This window comes from Schistocerca serialis, chromosome 2 (assembly GCF_023864345.2).
Source record: "Schistocerca serialis cubense isolate TAMUIC-IGC-003099 chromosome 2, iqSchSeri2.2, whole genome shotgun sequence".
NCBI lineage: Eukaryota > Metazoa > Arthropoda > Insecta > Orthoptera > Acrididae > Schistocerca > Schistocerca serialis.
In genome coordinates this window covers 664,717,118-664,744,029 of record NC_064639.1, presented here as the reverse complement: position 1 = coordinate 664,744,029, position 26,912 = coordinate 664,717,118, and the positions used below count along the sequence as shown (strand labels likewise).

Genomic DNA, 26,912 nt, shown 5'->3' with positions numbered 1-26,912 from the left:
TGCGAATTGTCTTTTTTACAACGTAAGGGTTCGTGCATCTAAATTTCATTTCGATATTCGTTGAACTACCGCCATCAGTTTAAACAATGAACCGCCGACTGTGGGTGTTACGAGAATCGACCAATCAAGTAGCGGCATGCAACTGCAGCGAAGATTTGAACGGGAGTGTGTATTGTATGTATTCTCGTTCTCAATTTATGTGATTATTCAGTGGTATTGCTTTACAGTGAGTGTATGCAAGGAGGTGGAAAATGACATACTTCCAAAGGTAATTATGCGAACAAACGGGTAAGCGTTCTATTTATGTGGATTATTCGGTGCAGTGTACCCCGTACCTGGACAACACCTTTATGACAGTATGTCAATTACAGTGACTTGTAAATGTAACTGGAACTAGGGGCGACGTCACGACAGCACGAAAACCACTCACAACTACTACAATCCAAACATTTAATGAAGATTGAAATTTCTCCCAGAAATGTATAAATCATTGCCGACATTGAAAGTTAAGAGTGCTCGACGTATTTTGTGTGACCTAAGTGCTCGTTTTGTTGCTGCAAAGACATGACAACCAGATCACAATACCTCAGTTCAAAATATATGGGTTACAGTAATGTATTGTCTAATAGCAATTTGTAGGGATGCAAACTTACCCATTTCCGTCAAAGAACGGAGCCCACGAGTGGTGTTTCGATGTTCACAATTTGTACGTATAAGATCACGTAATAAGTGTGTAAAGTAGAGCATCCGTTGTGAGCCCTTTATAAGTAGCCACGAGGAGTTAGACTTGCACGTATTTGCAATGTCAAGAATGTAACTTTGCTCAGAAATGTTCGAACTCTCTCTCTGTGGTGTGTGTGTGTGTGTGTGTGTGTGTGTGTGTGTGTGTGTGTGTGTGTCCTCCTCCCCCCTCTCATTTACAAACTACTTCTGTGAGGTAGTACAGGTTTTTAGACATATGGTTTTAGTTGCTTGAAGTTAATCTTATTAATTATCAATTGAATTCTTAAGCCACTGGCAAGGAGGTTGAAGATTTCTGTGACTGAAAAACTCATTTACTTCTGTATCACACTTTGTTTTAAATTGCCATTACTATTTCTGCAAACATTATCTGTCATCTGTGTCTAGAGAGAGGAAGAGTGCATATATCAATACTAGGCAATGAAAATCTCGTAACTTCATCTTTCTGTGAATATTTCAGTAACCAGTAACTTTATTACCAAAGAGAGATTTGAAAATGCTTGAATTTCTCTGTCTAGGCCTATAAAACTAGGCATATACTATATAGTTACACATATAGGTAACATTATCTGTACCACATTACATGTTTTTAAGATACCATTTTCGCTTTCCCTGTAAATTTAACAAAATGGAGTTAGGTGTACTAGGTTTTCATTGCCTACCATCAATCTGTATCCTTACAAATACTCTATATTAGAATTTTTGCCCAACACATCGGACACCATTGTCCCAGAAATGAATTAAAATCACAATACCTTGTGATGGTGCCAGTGAGCACCCTCTCTGCCCCATGCCTCATGCTCCAGCTGTCACCTACCCTGGTAACTAGCAACACAAGTGTGAACATTATACTCACTGTTTCTGCTTCCAACTCCCCCTAGCAAAATTTATACACTGTCGCTACTTAACATAATACCTGTTTGCTTCATATCACACATAAAGAACACCGTAGTAGCTAAGTAACCTCACCATACCTAAATTAAAACGACAACTAACGCTAAATGTTGGGCACACACCCTGATGAGCATACTTCAGAATGATGCTGTTGGCTGGAGTGTGAAATGGTACATTACTCATTGCCACTGTGCATCGCCCCACTACATCCCTTCATAAGTGCACACTGCTATAACAGCACAAAAGGCCTTAAAAAACTTTGTTTTCATGTGAAACAGGCGGATGTGATAGTTTTGCACATACCATACTTAACATCATTAGCATAATAGAGACACTGCCATTGTAATACATATATTTCATAGATTCTGTTTTGACATCTACTTAAAACCACATAACGGAAACTCCAGGTAGGAATTTCAGCAATATATAGATTGCTGCTTACAGTAAAGAAGACACATTAACATGCAGACAGGCACAATTAAGACTCTTACATAAAGCTTTCGGTCGCAGCCTTCATCCAAAAAAGAGAAACACACACACCACTCATTCACACAAGCATCTTGGAATGCCATTCTTTTGTTGATTAAGGCTGTGGCCAAAAGCTTTGTTTCTTGTAATTGTGCATGTTGGCAACTTAACATGTCTTCTTTATTGTAAGTAGCAATATGTCTTTTCCTACTTTGTTAAAATCACGTAATTTATTTATCTATTTATTCATTCTTGTGCCATTTAGTATAAAGGTTGCGACAATATCAGATGCATTATAGAAATAATAAATACATACAGGATGATTCTTATTAACCTAATGTTTAAAAACTCTTGAAATAATGTAGATGTTGCCGAGACAAGTAATTTAAATACTACACAAGGGGCTGTGCAGTTGTTGGGAAATACCCCAAAAGTGAGTGACAAATGTTAAGTATGTGAAGTCACCAGGTGGCATCTCGCCATACATTCAGCAATTGGGCTAGTTGACTCTACCCTCGCTGGTAGAGTGCAGTGCTACACATCCCTTCAGTAAGGTACTCTGTTTTCATTCTTACGTTATCCAATGTGATACAGTAATGCTCGTGGTACGGTAATACAAGACTGTGACATCACATGTTCAACAGTTGTTATACACTTTTGGAGTATTTCCTGACACTTGCAGCCGTATATGTCATAAATTAAATTATATAATTGAGGGTAGAGTGAAGTGGAGAAAGGGAAGGGAAGTGAAGGAACTAATGATATTAGTTATTAACCTGTTGCATTAACCACTGCGCCACCTGTGTACAGTTTATCACAAATGTGTGGACTGTTTCCATGCTCTCCCCGGCTGCCCCACGCTCCCACCTAACGCCACCCATCTGCAGTCCACATTCGTGTCCTCCATACTCTAATTTTAGATTCTCACTGGAGGTCGAATGTAAATGTGCATCTGTATTGAAGGTTGTGAATTAATTGCATATTGAGGCGAATCATTGTCTGTTCTTTCAGAGATGGACACTACCCATTCATGTAAGTGATTCACCTCAATGGGCAATTAATCCACAACCTTCAGTGCAGGTGCACATTTACATTCAACCTCCAGTGGGAATCTAAAATTAGCAGGCATGTAGGCCATGGATGGGGACTGCTGACAGGTGGTGCTATGTGGTCGGTTGGGGAGCCTATTGAAATAGTCTGCACATTTGCGATAAACACTGTGTCCAGGTGGCGCAGTGGTTAATGCAACCACCTGGTGAGTAGGAGGTCCCGGGTCCGAGTCCTAGTGCGGCATGTATTTTCACTCATTGCCGCTGATTGCACATAAAGTCTGAACGCAGCTGATACCATTGGTTTCTTCCCTTTCCTTTCCTTCCCTTCCCTTCCCTTCCTCCACCTCCGGTTACATTATGCGTACCACAGCTGTGGAATCTGCATGGGGTCTGTTCTTTCGGATAAGTCTGAAAGAACGGACACCATGCCTTCATATTATATTGAACTACTTGTCTTAGCAAGATTTGTGTCACTTGAGGATTTTTAAATGTTGATATGAATCATACTGAATATAAAACATAAACAAAGTAGGACAGAATTAGGGGAGAATATACGGGAACTCTGCCATGGCTTATTCAGTGGAACCATCCTGGCATTCACTTCAACAACTTTGAGAAACCATGGACTCTCCTCCAGAATATGGGACCAGTGCATTCAATGGTTTAGCCACCTCGTTTGTTACATGATTAGGAAATGAAACCACTACGTGCGCAAGGAGAATAATCAGTGATATAACTAGAACGTGGTACTAAGTTATATTACATTCCTGAAGAAATGTAAACACATCATATAACATCACGAACACCGGCTGACACTATATTCACTACAATTAGTCTTGTCACAGATACCATCTCTAAGAGATGTATTGCATTGCATCTGCAACAGAAAACGAACAGCAGGAACATTCTTTTGCATAGGCAAGTACAGCATTGATATTACTTCAATTAGATTAAGAAGTACTCAGCCATCCCTCTCCCTCCCTAAACTAGGATTATCATTCTGAAGTCTTTCCGCTTCCTGGAAACTACTTTAACATAAATGGCATATGCCTTGCCCTACTGGCCTCAGAAATGCCATTTTTTTTCTAAATGCTTGGCTCTCTGGAGCTCCCAATCTTGTCACTTTCATTTCCGGCCAAACCCTGCACATACCATAAATTTGGATGAGTAAGTGCAGTCCTGTTGTTAGCTTGAGTTAGAGGCCTGTATGTCTTCCATATTAAGGATCAACAGGAGGGACCCAAGACCTTATCCTGTGTTACACCTGTATCGATTTTCTTTGCATCAGATACTAGTCTCGTTTTACTATTAGAATGAGCTGAACCAAGTTCCACAATCTGTGATCTAGTTTGCAAATGTGATTGAAACCACTTTGTTTCTGGCCCTTTTATACCCATTGCATCCAACTTATCTAAAAGAATTTCATGACTAACTGTGATTGTTGAAGTATTTGATGATTTGTTATTTCATTAATCTCTGTTACTTTAGAGAATGCTGAGGTATTGATCTTGCGTATGCTCTCTTGTTTTATTATTAATTAGTTCAGAAGTGACTTCTGTACTATTTATCTATCAATGGTGGAAAACTGGTCTATAGACTAATCATAATTCCATGCTTACTATGTGGAATGGCATGCCTTATGCAGTGTACTTTTTAACAGAAGTCCAGTACAAGTGACACTCACTTCAGCAGCCACATATTTTACGTCTGAAATTAAAGTCCTCCCATGCAAAATGGCAAATAGAGAATTGCCCTCTTTATGTAATGATTTCATTCTGCTCTAATTGAGTGCTGTCAGTGGATGCACAAAACAATGGCCCTGCCTCTTGTTACAACTAACTGATAACAACTGACATTAAATGAAAGAATCATTTCCCCTTATAATTATTGTGAAATTTAGATATTGCTGTCTTACATTTTCCTGGTGATTATTAGTTTCACAACCTTGTTCTTGTGGATTGCATGTAACATTGCCATTATTTATTGTGTGTTCAAACTGCCATCACCCACTTGGCCTTTAGAAGATTAAATATAGGTAATACTAAATACAGTAGCAAATTTCACACCCATTATCATGTAAATAGTGTGTGTTGCTGGTATAAGATCAGTCATATTTAGCTATTCTCATAATTTACTTCTGGGTCTTTAAGTACATAAAGCTAAAAAATTTCGTTGTGGTCATTGACTTAATGGTTGCAATAATAATAAAAAAAAAAGTAATGTTTGAGTCCTAGTATAGGCTGCCAATAACTTTTGTCAGTCAGCTCATTTAATTGGATATTCTGTTACAAAGCCTGGAATGTAATAAGAATAACACATACTGCTAAAAAGTTAGGAATAGTCATCAAAAATAAGTTTCTACAAAGGTTTTTTTAAGATCGTTACATTGTGAGTAAGTTTCTTAAATGTTAAGAATTTTTCTGCCTCCTGGATGAAATACGCTGCAGTGTTTCTCAACAAGCTACATACACCATATATGAATGCATGGTCATGCAACGATAAGATGGAATAAAATCTTCTCATTCTTCTAGCTGCTGCAAGTGGTCACTGACTGCTGTATTGTCGTGGCCTTGTCCTTATACAGCTGCAGTACTAATTGTGTATGTCTAATGTCATTTAAGGCTGCCCCTCCCCCTCCCCAATCCTGCATCTGCTGCACTCAGTCAACCCTCATAATGTCTGTGTTACACACTGTACACAACTGTAAATTACTTTATTTATTCAGGGCATTATTAGATATTTTGATCTCTGTAGCTTACTTTATTACACTATCCCAGAAGCCATTAGCCCTTGTGACAATAGAGGTACTGTAGATTGTAATTTTTTGTTTCAAATAATGAAAACTGCACCAGGTACTTGTTTTGATGCTTAGCATAATGCTTTTCCAGAATATATTCTCATTTTCAGGCGTATATGCCCATTCATTTATATGACGAATGCACTTCAAAATGAGAATAAATTCTTAAAATGTGTTGCGTTAAGCATCAAACCGTAACTGGTGCAGTTTTCATTATTTAAATCATGAATGACACATTTGCAGTCTTTAATGAAACATCTAACATTATGAACGGAAATATGAAATTTTTTACCTGTTTTCCAGTGCCTGTTTAGACATCGCTTTCTCTCTCTGACGTTGCTGCAGACCTCTCTCGTGTTCAGTTTGATAATGTTGTCCACCGTCACTTCTGAGGTGTACATTATCTTCCACAGTCCTCATTACATTTCATTAATACTTGCTCCATGGATCATGAATATAACATTTCATAATGATGTGGAACATGTCACTTTAACATAAGTTTTCTTTATACCATTTTTGAGTAGGAGTAGTTGTCATTCAGAAATTCTTTTACTTTGTTTTTAAATGTTGGTTGGCTATTTGACAGACGTTTAATACTATTTGGCAAATGGGCTTAAGATTTTATCCGGAGCTTAAGATTGTTTTGATGTTATGTCATTTCACAAGTTGATTAATCTTCCATGTCACAGAATGGAAAAAAAATACAAGGCTTTTCTCTCTCCCCATAACCAGATTTCTGTAAGTGGATAAATCCTGATATTGCTTGTAATATTTTTTTGCTGTGTCGTTCTCATGGAATTCTTTTCATGGGTGGTTCGTTTCTTGTGGCAAGTTGCTATCAGAGGTGATTTCTGCTCAGTGAGTCCATGTCTTTAGAATAGTGTGCTATTTGGCTGGATGGTGGTTTAGAGTGTGCAGATATGGGTGCAGATGAGTGCTTTTTTTTTTTTTTTTTTTTTTCAGTATACACAATGGCATAAGAGGCAGATGTCAGGTAAGAGTAAACTACCTTTTTTATGTCTGCCTTGAACTTGTTGTCACTGATGCTATTGAGATGTTTCAGAGGAATTGGCAGGAACAAAATTTGCATTAAAAATGGACATAAAATTGAATTCAACCAGACCTCTATCACCATGAGGACTAAGGCCAATTTCATTTAAAATCACCCAAAATAAAGAAATTTTGTCCTCATGTCACAGATGTTTGTGAAAAATCGGTGTAAGGAAGTACCTAATGTGAGAGAGTTAAAATAATTTTTCTAGATGTGTTTGATCACAACTACAATTGAAAGAACATATTGAAATACAGGTCATTTCACAAACTGGTGTCAATAGGAAAGGTTCATTAAAAGTTTGCCCTTTGCATCTATATGTTCTTCACTTGTCTCCAGAATTTTTCCAAGCCACCATTGATATGAATTTAGTAGATGATGAAACACACTTTATCAGCAGTCTGCCTTCATTCATTGTTTTTTTTTTTTTTTTTTTTTTAATAAATGATTGTGTCTTGTCCCAAGAATGGTAAAACCAGTTTAATATCATTTCTGTAACATTTTTGTGAATTTTGTTATCTACTGTGTTGTAATATAAAATGTTTGTATTCCTGGAAAGAGAGTTTGGGCAAATGTAAACTAATTCTTTGTACTTAAAATTTGCTTGTCATATGAACACTATAAACTTTCTCTTGTGGCTAAACTCTGTCATGTGCATTTTTGTCTTGACTAGTGGTTAAAAAATCCATTCTGAAATTACATATGGTCTTGCTTGTGATGTCACACATTTACAACGTTCTTAAAGTTTTGTATTGTGCATAATTGTCATTACTGAAGTAAATGTCATGTTGACTGTTTGGTATTTGTTCCTTTACATAGGTGAGAACATTTTTTTGGAAAACAGAATGTGTTTGTATATTGTGCTACAGTCAGTCACTTACACAACAAAAGGACACTGGCTTAACGAAAACTACTGTTTCCAGTGTAGATCCATGAATTTGGATCAATTGCTTGAAAAATAACACTTTCGGAATGGTGTAAGGATTCCAGCTCCATTCTTATTCTTGAGGATACATGAGCACAGTGATGCAGCATGAATTCATTTTCTAGATTGCAGAATAACTTAAGTACACATATTTTACATTACACAAAATTAGTCTTTTTTCCCTTGTACCCTCTTCTGACATTTCCTGAAGGGGCAGGTAGACAATTTCTTTATTAGCAGAAATTCAGCTTATATCATTGTAGTAAAAAGTCTGGACAAGTGTTTCCAAATCCTTACCTATTCTGCTTCCAACTTTATAGCTTTTTTAATAATACCCTTGATTTTTTCACTACGTATTCAGTAGCGCTAAAGTTTGGATTTTTGCTTCACGCAATGAAGTTGGTTCTAAGGTAGCAGTTTTTTCTTTAACAGAACTTCTGTTAAATTTCTCTTGAAGTTTTTGTATTAAACTACTAGACTATTATAGTCTTATTTTCCACTGGAACATGTAGCACTTTTGATGCTGTTTGCTGGAATATTAATGCTAAATGATGATACTTGGATTGAATATATTCTGGACACCTGTCTTGTGTTCTTTTGGTAATCTTAATGTTGAAATTTCAAGTAATTCATAACTTTCATGAAGTTTTTAAGGGGTGTAAATGGATTCGGTCTATATTCTGAACTTTCAATTTGACACCCATCTATCCCTGCCAAGCTATGTAATGTAGGAGATAGGATGACATTATGCCATGTTATAAAAAGTAGAGTAACTGGGATAAAACAAAGGCCTCTATATTTCCTTGCCATGGTTAAAAGACTTTCAAAGATTTGTTAAGTCTTTTTATTGTGCTCCTTAATGGGTTACAACAATAAAGTCCTTCAGAGATTAAAAAGAGCGCGCGCGCGCGCTCACACACACACACACACACACACACACACACACACACACACACGAATGCTGCAGCTAGTCGAAATTTTTCATTGTTGTTTAGCCATTTTAAGCAACGCTCATTACAGCTTTATTTAAAAGGTGCCAGATCTGGCAAGTAAAGAAAAACAAACTGCTGACTGTATGTTGAAAAGTATGGCAATAGGTGTTACATGAACCAAAAATTAGTATGGAGAGAGAGAAAATCCTACAATTAGAAAAAGAGGCTTTCATTACAGATTTGAAAACATTTGTACACATTTTAATAATTTTATTTTAGGGTTGATTCTTTTCTTTCCAGTGACACCAAAATAAAGAACATTGATTTGTAAACAAAAAAAGTCTTGATCAAAAAATTATTTTGACCCTTTTTCAATAGGTATGTACGTTCTTACACCAAATGTTCACAAAGATACATCATGCGAGGTTAGCGACCATTGAATGACTTCTGGAATCGTATAACGAAATATGATATAAGGATCTAAGTATCTAATAAAATTCTCAATAAAAGTGGTTGTTTGTAGCTGAGTGCAGTGTGAAACCCAGCCATTGTGATGTTACAGCAGAAGCAGGAAGAAAATATTGCCTTACACAGTGATGAACTCAGTACCAGTGAAGCTACATCTGGAGAGAGCATGGCTACATAAGGACAAGTAGTTGGGCAGTTTCAGACCCGAACCGTAATATTTCATATAAAGCTTTTACTCTATCTTTTATATTCTCAGGGATGCTGATTTTTATGGGTGCCTCTTTGTCATCATTGAGCTTTTTTCTTTTTAAATCGCATGATTTGTGTTAACATGCTCTTATCAAGATTTTGAAGTGTTCCAAAGAATACAGAGAAATAAATAATGATTCTTTATTAAAAAATAATAATTTTTGAGATATATCCATTCACATCATCACATTTAAAACTACATCCCATTCTTATACAAAAGAAGATTAATGTTATTTGTCTGATACGAAAAATGTTGTCAACTAAGATAAGACACTGCCTTCACTGTGTTTATTTAGTGTTATTTTTGTGCACATTGTGTTGTGGTATCAGTTAAAATTTTCTTAAAGCGTGTCACATGTCAAATTATGAGTATCATCTTAAACATTACTTTCATCACTGCTGATGAAAGATAAATTGTAAGATTTGCAATTGCAGCTATTTTCCTCACATTTCTTGCATCTACATGCTACTAGTCCCATCAATTCAGAAGCGCCTACAGAGCTCATTCCAGTTGAAGGTATGCATGAGTCATTTTTCACTTTACAACCATAGTCACTGAGACATAATATGGTTGGTGACAACTGCTCTGCTGATTTCCAGTAATTGAATTGCAAGTGAGCACATTTTATGTGGTTTTGCAGGACTTTATCTTTTGATGGATCTAACTTTAAGTTAGTTGAGAATTTTCTCTTGGTTGTAAACAGTTTGTGCCATAGCTGAATCACAGAGACAGTGATCTGTCGTTACACAGAAGGGTGGGGATTACGTCCAGCATCACATTATAAGATGATGAGCAATGTAAAACTGGCCTGGTAATTCCAAGCCAAGATCTTCATGTTTCTGCAATAAGGTTCAGGCAACCGCCTTGCTTTTTCAGAATGACTAAAAGACAGAATCGCACACTGTTAAAGCAAGGTCTGCAGTATATTCTTAAACTTGTCACCCAAATTTTTAACATTTGCTTTAATGTTGGTTGTCTGCCCATTAAATCTCTTCGTAGTAAAAACTACAGGAATCATTAAAACGTCAATATAATCACTACTGATTTGGGTGTTGTTTTAACCACATTGGAAGACCTTCTATAGAGCATAGGAGATTAATATTAACATCAGCTTCCTAACGAACGAATAATGACCTCTTCTTATTCACAAAATTCGCTTCTTTACCTGAATATTTGATGGAGCAATGCAAATCAATAAGCTGATCCTAATTTTGGATGCTGCTTAAAACACTATTTCAGCCATGAAGTGGCGGTGTCAATGCAAGGCGTAATTGTTTAATAGTGCCACAAGGTAGGTGTCTTTCTCTTTCATGGTTTTTGATAGATGAAGTCTCATAATTGTCAAGAACAATATAAAGGGCATTTCCACAGTGAAATTTTCACTCTGCAACAGAATGTGCGCTGATATGAAATTTCCTGACAGATTAAAACTGTGTGCTGGACTGAGACTCGAACTTGGGACCTTTGTCTTTTGCGTGCAACAGACTGAGTTACCCAAGCACAGCTCATGACTCGTCCCCACAGCTTTACTTCTGTCAGTACATTGTCTCCTACCTTCCAAACTTCACAGAAGCCCTCTTATGAAACTTGCAAGACTAGCACTCCAGGACAAAAAGATATTGCAGAGACATGGCTTAGCCATAGCTTGGTGGATGTTTAAAGAGTGAAATTTTCACTCTACAGCATGGTGTGCAGGAGAGCTTCTGTGGAGTTTGGAAGGTAGTGAGTCAAGCTTCGGTAGCTCAGTTGGTAGAGCAATTGCCCACGAAAAGCAAAGGTCCTGAGTTCGAGTCTTGGTCCGTCACACAGTTTTTATAAGCCATGAAGTTTCAATATATGAGGCATGTCTGGAAAGTAAGTACTGTTTCGTTCTACTGCCACCACAGCAGGAGTGTAACAGTCCAGCACATTTGCACTCGTTTCTCTGGTTCATTGCCTTTCTGCAGATGCCATTACAGTTGTATTGCATTGTGTTCACATTTTTTAGTGATCATTCAAAATGTTTAAGACAATGTCTTGAGTCTGCTGACTGTGTAGCGCATTCAGTAATGCAGTTTTCAAATTCATCATAAACTTTTAGAGATGTGTAACGATAATATAATGACTGATGGAATGGTGAGAAGGTGGACGAGACAGTTCAATGATGGATGAACCAACGTTCATGATGAGGTGCAGAATGTGCAACCCTCTGTTGTCTGTGATCATTTCATTTGACAAAGTGAATGAGAGCATTTGTGGAAACAGGTGGTTCACAATAAGAATGCTTGGTGATGACTTTCCACAAATTTCAAAAACTGTTTTGCTTGAGGTTGTCACGAATCTATTAAATTTTAATGAATTGTGTTCTCATACTATTCCAAAAATGCTTTGGATGTCCACAAAATGAAGCAACTTGCAGTGCTTTGACATTTGTTACCCAATACAATGATGAGGTAGATGAATTATCAAACAGAAGCATATCTGGTGATGAAACTTGAGTTTCTCATGACGCTCCAGAATCAAAATAAGTCAGTGGAGTGGAGCCATTCATGATCCTCCGAAAAACAAAAGTTCAGAACAAAATTGTCAGCATAAAAAAAAAATCCTGTGCACTGTTGTTCTGGGACTGCTTGTGGAGTTCCTTTCCAGATGTGGAACCGTCAGTACAATAGGATATTGCGAAACACTGAGTGAACTTTGGCATGTGATTCAAAACAAAATGTGTGGAATGCTGAATCAAGACATTGTCTTACTTCATGACAGCACGTCCCTATTCTGCTGGTGTCACTCAAAACCTTATGTAGCAATTTGGTTGGGAGCATTTCTGTCATCCGCCGTATCGCCCCAATCTCACACCTTCTGACTACTACTTGTGCTTGAACTTGAATTGTGATATGGAAGAATGGCACTTTGACAGTGATGACGATGCAAAACATAGTATTTAGCAATGACTAGCAGCAGCTTTCTATGATGAAGGCATCAAAAAGTTGATTTCCCACTATGACAGAGTTCAGGACAATGGTAGCAGCTTTGGAGAAAAATAGTTTAAGAAATGCTCTTTCTTATAAAAATAAAGTTTGGCTTGAAAAGAAATGTTTTTACAAGTCGTCGTCCCCCCCCCCCCCGCCCCCCAAAAAACAATACTTACTTTGCGGGCCTGCTTCATGTGTCATCTCCTTTCACAGCAGTTGTCATCATGGAGTGGAGTAGGGACGCATTAGAACCATTTGGGCACTTGATATCATACATCAAAGCATTGCAATCAGTGAGCTGAGTAACTGGAATTTCCTACTGAAGCAGCAACAGCAAGTTTGTTCAGCAGAACTGCTTTGTTTCCTTTTCACTTATTATTGGATTCATGAAATAATGACAACGAAACTGCAGACTGTTTATCTTTAAGAATGTCTAACAAGTTTATCTACCTTTGTTGACAGACAAAAAAAATAAGGGAGCATATACCTTTCCTGAATCATAAATTTCTTTTTTTTTCTGTTTATAGTGCTTTTATCCATTATAGCCCTGGTTCATACATTTTTATGAACTGTCATAATAACCAGTGGGTAATTTGTCTTCTAAAGCAGTGGCCATCCTGTCACCAGTTGCTAGCGTGTCAAGCAGATCTACTCTTTTATCAGCTTTCTGACCAGTGATAGTGTTGACTATACGTTGTTAAACTAACAAAGGAAACATGTTTTGTGAGAGAGCGAGTTGTAAATTCTTGCTGTCATGGGCAACTAACATTTGTCTAACATTTCTTGTCTATGAGATGTGGTTACTGTTCTTTTTGATGAGTCAGACATAGGTGCTTTGACATGGTTACTTCATTACACATGTGATGTGAAAGTACCCATCCAGCTATTTGATGGGGAGACATCATCGTCTCTACAAGACCCCCCTTTCACTTTCCCATAGGGGATGTGGTAAGTTGATCAAACTGACCAAGAGGTACAGAATTCCAAAAACTTTTTTTTTGCAGCCCTGAACCCTAATTATCAACTTCCAAAGAATTCACAATGAAGTGCCAGGGTTTGGAGTGCTCTCGAGAAGCAGTGAAGCTCACATAATACTAGGTTCATAAAGCTGGTTGAAACCTGAAATTGATAGCAGTGATATTTTGGGGCAACATTTAAGTGTATATCAAAAGGATAGGCAAATGAGAAATGGAGGTGGTGTATTTATCACAGTAGAAAAGAAACTCGAATCCACAGTGAGAGAAATTGAAGCTGCATATGAGACTGTTTGGGCAACACTCAGTATCAGGGGTGGGCATAAAATAACTGGATCCATCTATCAGCCACCAAACTCGTCTCCTAATGTAACTGAAAACTTCAGAGAAAACCTCAATTCACTTGTACATAAGTTCCGCAATCATACTGTAATCACTGATGGAGACTTCAATCATCCGACAATAAATTGGGAAAATTACAGTTTTGTTTGTGGTGGACGTGATAAATACATCCTGTGAAACATTACTAAAAGCCTTCTCTGAAAACTACCTAGACCAGATAGTTAGGAAGCCTACTTTAATCTGCCAGGAAGTTTCAACCCTACTCATGATGGAAAGATATTGGATATAACGGAAACAAATAGATACAGTCACTTTCAGGATATCCACATCGAAACTGTTATCACTGACCATGGCAACAGTGATCATTAAAGTACAAAGAACGACAAAACCAAGCTGAGAGATATAAATTATGTGTAAAAAATCTCTAGTGTCATGTCTCAGTGAGGAACCTGAAACGTACAGCACAGGGCAGGAGCATGTAGAGGAACTGTGGCTCCAGCTTAACAGGATAGTTGATCATCCACTGGATAGATAAGTACCCAGTAGAACAGGTCATAATAGGAGGTAACCTCCTCGATATACAGTCGCTGTAAAGAGACATAGATTAATGCATAATATATCTAAAACAAAGTGTAGCGCTATAGACAGATGCTTTGTGAAATGTGTGTGGATCTGAAGAGATATGAGTGATGCCTTCAATAACTATTATAGCAGAATATTGTCAACTTATATTTCACAAAATCCAAAGAAATTCTGGTCATATACGATGGCTGTTAGTGACACCAAAGTTAGTGTTCAGTCCCTAGAAAATGAGACAGGAACTAAAGTTGACAGTAACAAAGCAAAAGCTGAAATGCTTAACTCCATTTTCAAATGTTTCTTACAAACGAAAATACAGGAGAATTGCCCCAATTTAATCCGCGTATCACTGAAAAGATGAATGAAATAAGAGCTAGTGTCAATGGTGCTGAAAAACTGTTAAAATTGAACAAAGCCCCGGGACCCAATGGAGTCCCTATCAGATTCTGTACTGAATTTGTGGCGGAGTTAGCCCCTCTTCTAACTGAATGTATTGTCAATCTCTTGAACAAAAAACTGTGCCCAGTTCTTAGAAAAAAAGCACAGGTCACACCTGTCTATAAGAAGGGTAGTAGAAGAGATCCACAAAACTGCTGTCCAATGTACTTGAAAGCAATTTGTTGTAGAATCTTGGAACATATTCTGAACTAAAATATAATGAGGTATCTTGAACAGAAGGACCTCCTCAATGCCAACAATCACATATTCCAAAAATGTCGATTACGTGAATCCCAACTCACACTTTCCTCACACGATGTACTGAAAGCTTTGGATTAATGTCGATGCAGTATTTTTTTTATTTCGGAACAGCGTGTTTGTTGTAAAAATTATGATTCTATGTGGTGTCAAACGAAATTTGTGACTAGATAGAGGACTTCTTGATAGGGAGGATGCAGCATGTTATTGGATGGAGGGTCATTGTCAGATGTAGAAGGAATTTCAGGTGTGCGCCAAGGAAGTGTGTTGGGACCCTTGCTGTTCATGTTGCATATCAATGACCTCGCAGGCAATGTTAATAGTAAACTCAAGCTTTTTACAGACGATGCAGTTGTCTCTTATGAAGTCCTGACTGAAAAGAGCTGCATAAATATTCAGTTAAATCTTGATAAGATTTCAAAGTGGTGCAAAGATTGGCAACTTGCTTTAAATATGCAGAAATGTAAAATTGTGCACTTCACAAAACAGAAAAACGTAGTATCCTATGACTGTAATATCAATGAGTCACTGTTGGAATCGGCCAACTCGTTCAAATACGTGGGTGTAACTCTCTGTAGGGATATGAAGTGGAATCGTCGCATAGGCTCAATAGCGGGTAAAGCAGATGGAAGACTTCAGTTTATTGGTAGAATATTGGGGAAGTGTAAACGGTCTACAGAGGAGATTGCTTATAAATCACTGGTATGACCAGTTCTAGAATATTGTTAAAGTGTGTGGGTCCCATACCAAAAGTAGGACTGACGTGTTATTGAACGTATACATAGAAGGGCAGCATGAGTGGTCACAGGTTTGTTTGATCTGTGGGAAAGTGTCACAGACAATGAACTGGAAAACTCTTGAAGACAGATGTAAACTATCCTAAGAAACTTTCTTAGCTAAGTTTTAAGAGCCGGCTGTGAATGCCGATTGTAGGAATATACAATAACCCTGTACATATTTCTCTCATAGGGATTGTGAGGATAAGATTAGAATAATTACTGCATGTCCAGATGCGTTCAATCAATCATTTTTCTCATGCTCCATATGTGAATGAAATGGGAAGAAACTCTAAGAACTGGTACAATGGGACATACCCTCTGCTGTGCACCTCACAGTGGTTTGTAGATAGAGATTTAGATGTAGATACTCTGACAATACATATTCCAGTAGCCTCCTACAAGAGTATGGAAGCATATGTCCCCTTCTCTTTGCAATCTATGAAGAGATGGACGATTATTACAAGATAACTAAGATTAACTACTGACAACCTACTGGTAGAATTATCTGTAATTTTCTCCACAGTTCTCTGAAATTAATCCATATTAGAAAGATCAGTTGTAAAAAAAAATTGGAAAGGAGAGCTGTGACTACCATGCGTAAACTTCTGACTGCTTTTGACCATGCTTTGCCTGACAACATGTTAGGAACATTACCAAAGGCTATCTGAAGCAATTATTTTAAGCCTGTCCCATACATAGGATTCCTGTGCATCCAGTGAAAGACATTAGCATACTCATCATGCGTGGTCTTGTAATAACAAGTTTTCATCTATTCATATCAGACTATATAATCTGCATAATAAATAAGTATAGCTGCACATCTGCTGACCTGTGTATAAAAGTCATTCCGTAGGTCATTATAATGGATTCTGCATACCATAGAGTTAAGCGTACTATTTGTGGGTAACAGAAGGGGAGGGGGTTAATTAGAGGACCAAAAGCGTGGCTTGTTGCACTCGTGCATTTTAATGATGAGCAATTTTGCTCCTATAACCAGACAATTCCGCTGTCTTCTCATCATTAAAAATGAACTGTATCTCTTTAAAATCCCATTAAAGAGCTCTGTCAATAATGGAAGGAAGTTGAATCAAATCTTTAAAGTTTTGTCCTTCATGTGTAGATAAATTAGGAATCTTGAGTCTTTGATAATACGAAAGCGGAACTGAACACTAATTGCTGAGTTAAGGCTGTGCAAAATATTATTATTTAACATTGGAATTACAGTTTTTGTAATTCTTTTACTGGTTTAATATACCACTCACTTGCACAAACTCGACCACCATCACATGAGGGTCTTAGTGTGTTATAGGTAAAAATGTTTAAATCATAGTTGTGACATCACAGACTTGCATGGTCACTATTACTTTAGAGTTCCAGACAAGAATAATTTGTTGCATCTGTTTTTGCACTGTATTTTGCAGAGGACTTTCTGAACCTTAAAATTTCATCCATGGTTATGCAATGTGCAAAGGAAATCCTAGGATCAATGTTGGTGGTGGAGTTCACAGTTACATCTAGAACTGTTTGATTATAAATATTAGTGATATTATGCTGAATGGACTGAAACTAAGTTAGAGATTTCTCTGTAATCTCTCCATGTCGCACAAGTGTCGCTTACAGTCTTTAGTATTGAGATGTCCAACTGATAGTCTCTATTGTGGTCCATTAGACTTTCTGCTTCTTGTTATGTCTGTTAAGCGGCCTTTTTCGTGTCAGTATTACCTTCATTTTCAGGATGTCTTACAAAACGGCTGTATTATGAGAAATTTTTATTAAAACAAATTAGACTAGCCCAACCATCGATCTTCATCGCAACTACTTCATCTTCCAAAATGTTAACATTTCATTTACAATTATGTTTCTTTCATGTCTCATCACTTTTTCGGATTTAATCTTTTACAGTTATAAAGGTCATGCAGCTATACAGGTGTCCAGATATGTATTGGATTGTTCATTATTTCATTTACCAGTGTCTTCTCCTGGTATAGCTTTTTTATTTGTCAAGTAGCTACAGTTGTATTTCTTTTACTGAATAAGTGAATGGCAGTCTGCATGATACATAGCATCTGCTGCATGTAGATCAGTTGTTGCACCCTGCAGCAGTATACAGACTTCATCTGCTTGTTCATCATTTCTTTTGTCATATGTTTTAAGCACTTCATCCTTCATGGCTTTCTGCTTATGTGTAAAGTTGAACAGAACTGATAGAATGTAAGCCATCTCGTAGGATTCTTACTGACATGTTCCCTGCAGTCTTCGGCCAAAATAGTTCTTTATTCTGAAATTTTGTACCATCGGATCTTCTTTTTCTTGGTATAGATGTTGAACACAGTTCAGTTGACACTGTGTAACTATGTCCTTTCAAGAATCGTTGAATATGTTCCTTTGACATGTACGAGAAAATACAACTTTAATGACAAGTTACATTTAAATTTTGTTGAACTTCCAAGGAGTTTTTCTAGTCTTGTGTGGTAACTGTCACCTCTCTGCCTACTCGATTATATCACCGATAATATTCAAAGGACACTAACAGTTACAAGCAAGCCAGATTTACCACAGTCAAAAAAACATTAATCCATTTTTACTTTCTGTGTTTACACCTGAAACAAAGAAATTAATTGGTATCCATGTAATTGCCAGTGCAGAAGAGCATAAATGTGATGGAAAAAAAGTTATGTCAGGCCATAGGCCAGTTCCTTAAAGTTTTCCTGCGGAATCTGAAACTGCAACAAAAATAAGTTTATGAAAAGGATAGATTGCTATTCACCATATAAACCACTACTACATGGTGAGCAGTAATCTATTGTTTTCATTATGTTGTCATTATTCCATCCTGGATCTTCCATTGTTTAAAAAATAATTGGTGTAAATTAAGATTTTGAAGTTGGAGGAGATGGGAAAATTTTTTGCTTCATTCTCTTTCCCACTGAGTCTGAAATATTTTATGTCTCATTTTCTTTGATCCATTGTGTAGTTTTAAAGATATTTCAATGTCTTCAGTAAAACTGACCACCTCATATATTATGTAATAATACAAAATATATGACAACATAAAAATTTATGCTGACAAGTGCCAAAGTGGTACCTGACAGAATATGAATTATTTCGTGTCAGATTGTTGTCTGAAAAAGAAAAAAGAAAAAAACTTTATACCAAATGTTTCAGTGTCACTAATTTTTGCATTGATCTCTGCCAGACTAAAGACCCACACCCACACGGCACTTAGTTAACACTTCACAGTGAACTAGGAGCACTCAACCAAAAGCTCATGGATGTATAACAACTTGACACAGCTGAAAGCGTGATATAATTTTATAGTGACACATACATTTTGCTAACTCAAAGATGTTTCATGGGGGACTGTTATTGAGAAGTGTAATGTTTTAGATGTCAAGGTATTCAAACAGCAGTAACTTAACCAGAATCAGTGTCTTTCATTGTATCGCCTTCCCATTTTATCGATAACATATGAGGCTTTGTAATCCCACCAAGCGAGTTGGCGCAGTGGTTAGCACTCAGGACACGCATTCGGGAGGACGACAGTTCAATCCCGCGTCCGGCCATCCTGATTCAGGTTTTCCTTGATTTCCCTAAATCATTCCAGGCAGATGCTGGGATGGTTCCTTTGAAAGGGCACGACCGACGTCCTTCCCTGATCCGATGAGGCCGATGACCTCGTTGTTTGGTCTCCTCCCCCAAACAACCCAACCCAACCCCTTTGTAATCCCATAATTGTCTGTTGTGCCAAGGCTTAACATACATGGAAGCCATTAGCCGACAAATTCAGTGCCGTATCTTTTTAGATTTGTGGGTAATTTCTTCAACATAGGGTACGGATGGGAAGAAAACTTAGCGAATGTTGCTTGTGAATGCATCCAGAAACTGTAATCCAAGTGAGAGATTTCAATAATTAAATACCAGAAACAGGTATCTGAGATCCAGTGATCTAAAAAAAGAAAGAAAGAAAGAGAGAGAGAGGGGGGGGACAGTAAGGTCTTTCCACAGGTCAGTGATAAGAGGAGGGAACACTAAAAAAATGGCCTGATGCAGGCAAAAATGCTAATAGTAATATATAACAGCAAAGATGTGCAAAATTAGGAAACTTAAATTGTTGCAAAGGAGCCAAAAAATGATAGGGATACCAGAAATACGGAAAGAGATTATAAATATTAAATATAAGTTTAATATTGAAGTTTAGGGGAAAGGGAGGTAAAATTCCCAAGAAGAGAAGAAGTGGTGGTACAAAAAATCAAAAACTTTAAAAACAGTGAACTGTGCATTCAGCCATGCTATTGTTTCCTTTTTGTCCACAATATTTTGACAACCAAAATAGCTGTCTTCATGTCTGTTACTTTCGCTGTTGTGTGTACTCCCTGCCTGCCAGCAGGATTCCACACAAGGAGTACACATAATAGCTAATCCCCCAGCACGCGAAGAGGATGGCTCCGTTGGTCATTGAAAATGGACACAAGAACTTGACTGAACATCCAGAAGCTCACCATTAATCATACATGCTGAGAAAACTTGACAGACCACAAAACTGTAAAAAACAAAAACCTCGCTGAATTGTTGTTGCATATCATCTTGTATGTATGGTTCATACGAAATAAGTTTGTGATCAACAGATATCGGTGCCAGGCTGCTGGCTAGTGCAGCAACTTGGCGTGAGCTCATGTGTTAGATATTTATCACTCCATGTTTGGAGCCTTGCCATGTGTGCCCTGCTTCATCTGGAAAGGTTTCACATGTACCCACAAAATAAGCAACACATTGTGCTCATGAAATCTGGAAAACGCCAGTGGTTGGCTGATACCAGGTCCCTACCTCTCAACTGAAACATAAATCATGAAGTCATTTTAATTAGAGTATAGTGTGGATTACTTCACAAGTGATATTGATAAATTGAATCATAGTTGTAGGTATGCTAGAATAGATAGCTGTAAGACAATTACTATAAGAAAGTGAATAAAATAGAACTATGGAGCTTATTATGGAGTTTTGAAGGCAGTTTGATATAGATAATTATTGATATATGCCATAAGACGACTGGGAAGCATAATGATACGGTTTGAGTTTTGGGTTGGGTAGGCTTCATTTCATTTTAGAATATCGGTTTAAGATGAGTAATTCTGAACACTTTCCACTGGAATACCCATAATACATGTTTTATAGTATTCTATAAAACTAAACAAACTGTTTCCTTGAGTTTTTTATCAGCTCTTTAGGAAAATAATATGTCATCTACTATGGCAAGCACAGAAAACCAGTGTCTGGTGGATTATTTGCTGCACTGTGCGATGATGAAAGGATGTTTCTTAGCTTTCTAAGTGTAACAGTATGGTGTTGCAGAAAATAGTCATAAGGGGCGTAAAGCAACTATGAGCATGTAACCAGCCTTGTGTGTTACATTTATTAATGCCAGGGAAATAATAGCTGTGCCGGCTATTGATTTTCCGTGTCATTATTATTTACAAATCAAGCCTTGTTTACACTGGAGCAAATGGAAGCAAACACAAGCAAATGAGCATTCATAGATAATTTGTTAGTGTTCATTACCACTGACTTGTATCTGTGAATCAACGTTTCCACAGGAGAGAATATGACAGAACAAGCATAGCCTACGAGTATTGCATTATTGTTTTTTGGCCCCCTCTCCATGGGGCTCATAGTTTTTTTGCCAGTTCATGCATCACACACACACACGGGCCCAAGCTATTACGGCCCATTCTTCCTTCCCAAGCTGCATTTTCTCCCCCGTGCCCCTTCTTCCCTGACCTCACTCCTTCCCCTCCACCCCTTCTCTCTGTTCTTACTTCTGTTGAACTGGTTCTCCACCTGGTTTCTTGTATTCCTTCTGGTTATTGTTCCTGGTGGCTTTTCCCTTACATACTTCCTTTTTGGAATTTTTGGTCCACCTTTGGAGTTGGTCTCCTCTTCTATATTTACTCTCTTTAGTGCAAGCCATTTGGGGACGGCCCATGCTATAGCTGGCTGGTGCCCTTGGGAAGAGCATCTTATCAGAGTGGGTGGTATCAAGGTTGATGCTTTCTGTGTGAAACGCATTTAGCTCCGAAAAAACTGGACGTTCTTCTACGGCTGTTTTTCAGTTAGTAATGGATCATTTAATGCTGCTTCTTATGATCCTGTGACTTTCCCTTCCCTGGCTACAGACTGGGAGGAGGGCCAGGCTCTTTCCCCATTACCTAGCCTGCACGAAAACAAATGGCGACACATTCACCATCACGAAGCTGTTATTTTTTGGGGAAAATATCGAAGAAAAGTTTGGCCAAGTGGAGTCCCTCAGCAACATGTAGTCAGGTTCCCTGTTGATCAAAACTATTTCTTCTGCCCAGTCTGCAGCTCTTTGTGCTTGTGATCATCTTGGTGACATACCAGTGTCCATTTCTGCTCACCAGTCTTTGGATATGCTTCAGGGAGTCATTTTTCATAGGAACCTCATCATTCAAATTGATGATGAACTCCAGTCCAATCTGGAACAATGGGATGTTCATTTTGGTCGGTATGTCCAAAAAGGTCATAAGGACAACCACACCAGTACATCTACATCTACACTCTGCAAACCACAGTGAGGTGCATGGCGGAGGGTACACCCTGCTGTACCAGTTACTAGGGTTTCTTTCTATTCCATTCACGTGTTGAGCGCAGGAGGAATGATTGTGAGTGATATGTAGGGGCTTTTTGTATATTCCTAGAGTCACCATTTAAAGCAATTCTTGAAACTTCGTTAATCATCTTTCTCGGGGGAGTGATTTATAAGCAATCTTAGTTGTGCCCTGATTACACTTCCCCAGTATTCTACCAATAAACTGAAGTGTACCATCTGCTTTGCCATGACTGAACATATGTGATCTCACCATTTCACATCCTTACAGAGTGTTACACCCAGGTATTTGTATGAGTTTGCAGATTCCAACAGTAACTCATTAGTATTGCAGTCATAAGACACTAAGTTTTTTGTTTTGTGAAGTGCACAATTTTACATTTCTGTTTATTTAAAGCACATTGCCAATCTTTGCACCCCTTTGAAATCTTATCAAGATCATCATCAGGATTTACTTCCAGTGAGCCGGGTAGGAACTTTGTGAACGATATGCCTCCATTGGTTTCTGTCCTGGTACAGTTTTTCCCTCTCCTCTACATCCCATGTTACTTCTCTCCTCTTGAGATGTTCCTTAACATGGTCTGTCCATCTCTTTCTAGGCCACCCAATTTGTCTTCTTCCTGGTACTCCACCTCCGAATACTGGCATGGAGTTAGCGTCTGGTGCATTCGCTTTACATGCCCGAATCACTTAAATTTCAAAGCACTCATTCTCTCCTCCGTAGTCAATATCACCTGCAGGTGTCTCCTTACATAATCATTCCTGACTCTCTCTCCTAGTTTTTTGTAGAGCTGACCTAATGACCTTTATTTCAAATGCTTATATTTGACTCTCTTCTCTCTTATTTATGACACAGGCCTCTAGACTATACATCATGATTGGCAGAAAATAAGTTATATACATGGTCTGTTTGGCTCGTTGAGGGACTTCCTTGTCCCAGATTAGATTTCGTACTTGTGGTGGAAGGGATCCTTTTGTTATTCTGTTTAAGACTTTCAGTTGGGAACTTCCATCGCATGATATGATGCTACCCAGAAAATTGAAGTTTTCACACATTCAACCTTCTCCCCCTCTAGTATGATGTGACAAAGTGTGGGTGTCCTGCTCGTCTTCATTGCCAGTGCCTTGTTCCTACGTACAGTACTTGAATTTTTTTAAATTTTGTGTTCCAGTAATCTACTCTCCTCTGAACTTCCATTTCCGTCTCTCCCAAAATGACGATGTCATCAGCAAAAACAAAAGCGGTGAGATCTTAATTTTCCTCTTCATTGATTTCTTTCATAATTGTGTCCATAAGTGTATTGAAGATTAAAGGAGAGAGCAAACTGCCTTGCTGAACACCTCTTTGTCTTAAACCATTTTGATCTTCCATCTCCTACTTGTACACTGCTCTCATAACCATCTTACAGCATCTGGACTTCTTTTAATTAATGAATCAGGAACATTATGTTTTCTCAAGCATTCCCATATTTTATCCCTTGGTACACTGTCATATGCTTTTTCCAAATCCACAAATACTACTATAAAGTCCTTTCCTTTTTCCCAATATTTCTCTGTTAACTGACGGAGGAAGAAAATGAGATATGTTGTTCCCTTATTGCTTCTTTTACCCCTTGCTGTTGTTCCTCTGATTGGTGCTCTAGAATTTTCCACAGTCTTTTTTCTGTGACCTTTCCCATTATTTTTCCTCAGTAGTTGGTGCATTTCTCTCTACTACCTTTCTTGAGCAATGGTATTATAATTCCTTTTTTCCATTCATCCGGCACTTTGTTTTCTTTCCATATCACCCCCAGTACCTGGTGTAACCATTGTATTCCATGGATTCCTGCGGCTTTAATCATATCTGCTGTCAGCTCGTCTACTCCAGCTGCCTTCCCACTTTTCATCTGTTTCAGGGAATTCTCACTTTCTAACCAAGAGATTGGATCCTGATTTTCCTCTAATTCAATGACTTCGGTGTCACTTTCTTGTGCACCTTCTGTGGTGTCACTGCCAGACACCACACTTGCTAGGTGCTAGCCTTTAAATCGGCCGCGGTCCATTAGTATACGTCGGACCCGCGTGTCGCCACTATCAGCGATTGCAGACCGAGCGCCGCCACATGGCAGGTCTAGAGAGACTTCCTAGCACACGCCCCAGTTGTACAGCTGACTTTGCTAGCGATGGTTCACTGCCTACTTACATTCTCATTTGCCGAGACGATAGTTTAGCATAGCCTTCAGCTACGTCATTTGCTACGACCTAGCAAGGCGCCATTATCAGTTACTATTGATATTGTGAATCATGTACCGTCAAGACCGACGTTCATCATTAATGGATTAAAGTTAAGTATTCCATCAGCTATGTCCGTTTTTCTAAATTCTAATTTCCTTGTCCTGTTCCAGACCTCACGCCAGCCTGCGTGAGCTAAAACATGTGCCTTTCGGCCTCCTCTAGTAACACAGTGTTGGCTCTCCTGCCAACCACACCTTCCCCATGAAGTAAGATTTCTAAAGAATTCTTCATGTCTTCTCTGATACCTTTAGTGTCCTCAGTTTCAATCGCTTTTATGTTTTCTCTATCAGATCATTTACTTTTCAATAACCCATATAGTAGTTTTTGGTTCACTTTGCTATCTGTTCTAGTTCCTGGGTGAATATTTCCCAACTCTTCTCCTTTTCTTCTTTCACAATTCTCTTTGCGTGGAGTTTCTTTGTCAGTATTCCTTCTCCAGTGTCACCACCTTGTGTTCATCTTTTGCTACCAGCCCCTGGTTCTGATTTCTTTTTCCAAAATCCATGTTTTTCTTTGCCAAATTATGTTTTTTAATTGCATCTTTTACTCTATCGTTCCACGAACTGTTTCTTTGTCTTTCACTTTACCCTTTGTTTTGCCTCGTATCTGCACAGCACAATTAACTATTGATGTTTTAAATAGGTTCCACTCTACCTCTACACTACCCCATTCAGTTTTTGGCAATTTTTTTGCTGCTGGATTTTGGAAACTTTTCTTATTTTCTTCTTCTTTCAACTCCCACTCCTTAATTTTTGGCATTCTTTGTACAGCATTCAAACTTTGCATGTTATAATTTATCTCAGCTACTAGTAACCTGTGGTCGCTATCCAAGTGCTCATTTGGTATGACTTTATTGTCCCGTACTTTTCCTCCAATTAATTTGTTCGTTAATATATAGTCTATAACTGTCTCAGATTTGCCATCCCTAGTAATCTTATGGTTATCTTGTTTCTTGAAGAATGTATTCTTCACTAAAAGATGATTCCTTATGCACAGATTTAGAATTTCTTTACCCTTAACATTTTGTCTTCCGTATCAAAATGGGCCCATCGCCTCCTCAAATCCATTTCTATCCATGCCGATCTGAGCAATCAGATCCCCAATTATCATAATGTTATCTTCTCTTACTTGATCTTCCAGTTCTTCAAGGAATTTAATTTTTTCTTCCTCACTGCACACTTGCTGAGGTGCGTACACTTGGAATATAATAAAACTATATTCAATCCCAAGTTCACTTCTGCTCTAATTACCCTTTCACTTACAAAGCTCACATCTGTAACTGGGTCAATGTCTTTGTGAAACACAAAGCCCACTCAATTTTTTTCCCTCTTTATTGTGACCCTACCAGTATAATTTGTACCCACCTCTCAGCAAATTAGAGTTTTTCCCTTCCACTTCGTCTCTTTCAATCCAAGGCTATGAATCTTTCTCCTCTCCATGTCTACAATCTCTTTAGTCTTTCATGTCAAGGTTATTACATTTAATGTTCCCACTCTCAACTTGTTTCTGACTTTTTGTTGTGTTCTAGTTTTCTGTTCTTGTTTAGTGTATCTTCTTGCATTCCTTGGTTTTTCTTGAGGCTGTGAAGATTTTGTGCAGATCGTTTCAGATAGTACTTCCTATAGATAACTGCATCATCTGCAAAAAGATTGTCATTACTAGTAATATTGCCTGCAAGGTCATTGATATACAACACGAACAGCAAGTGTCGCAACACACTTCCTTGGGGCACATCTGAAATTCCTTCTACATCTGGCGATGACTCTCCATCCAAGATAACGTGCTGTGTCCTTCCTACCAAAAATTCCTCAATCTAGTCACAAATTTCACTTGATACCCCATATGGTCGTACTTTTGACAATAAGTGTAGGTGTGATACTGAGTCAAAAGCTTTTCGGAAATCAAGAAACATTGTATCTACCTGGTTGCCTTGATCCAATGCTTTCGGTATGTCATGTGGATGAAGTGCGACTTGGGTTTCACATTACTGATGTTTTCGAAATCCATGCTGGGTGACATTGAGGAACATTGAACATTCTGTTCAAGATAGCTCATTATGTTTGAGCTCAGAATATGTTATAAGATTCTACAACAAATCAGTGTCAGGGATATTGGAC

The 26,912-nt window shown here is 38.0% G+C and overlaps 1 protein-coding gene across 3 annotated transcripts in view; it reads left to right on the top strand.

Annotated features, from left to right (window-relative positions):
* Window positions 1-105: 105 nt before the first annotated feature.
* Window positions 106-26,912, top strand: part of LOC126457750 (protein regulator of cytokinesis 1-like) — a 148,581-nt gene continuing 121,774 nt past the window's right edge. The window contains exon 1 of one of the 3 annotated variants that reach the window (XM_050094302.1): window positions 106-174. In XM_050094302.1, the coding sequence (XP_049950259.1) occupies window positions 137-174 (38 nt within the window). In that variant the 5' untranslated portion in view covers window positions 106-136. Of the gene's footprint in view, window positions 269-26,912 lie in introns of all 3 variants that reach the window. The other 2 variants (XM_050094301.1, XM_050094299.1) reach the window with 2 other exon arrangements.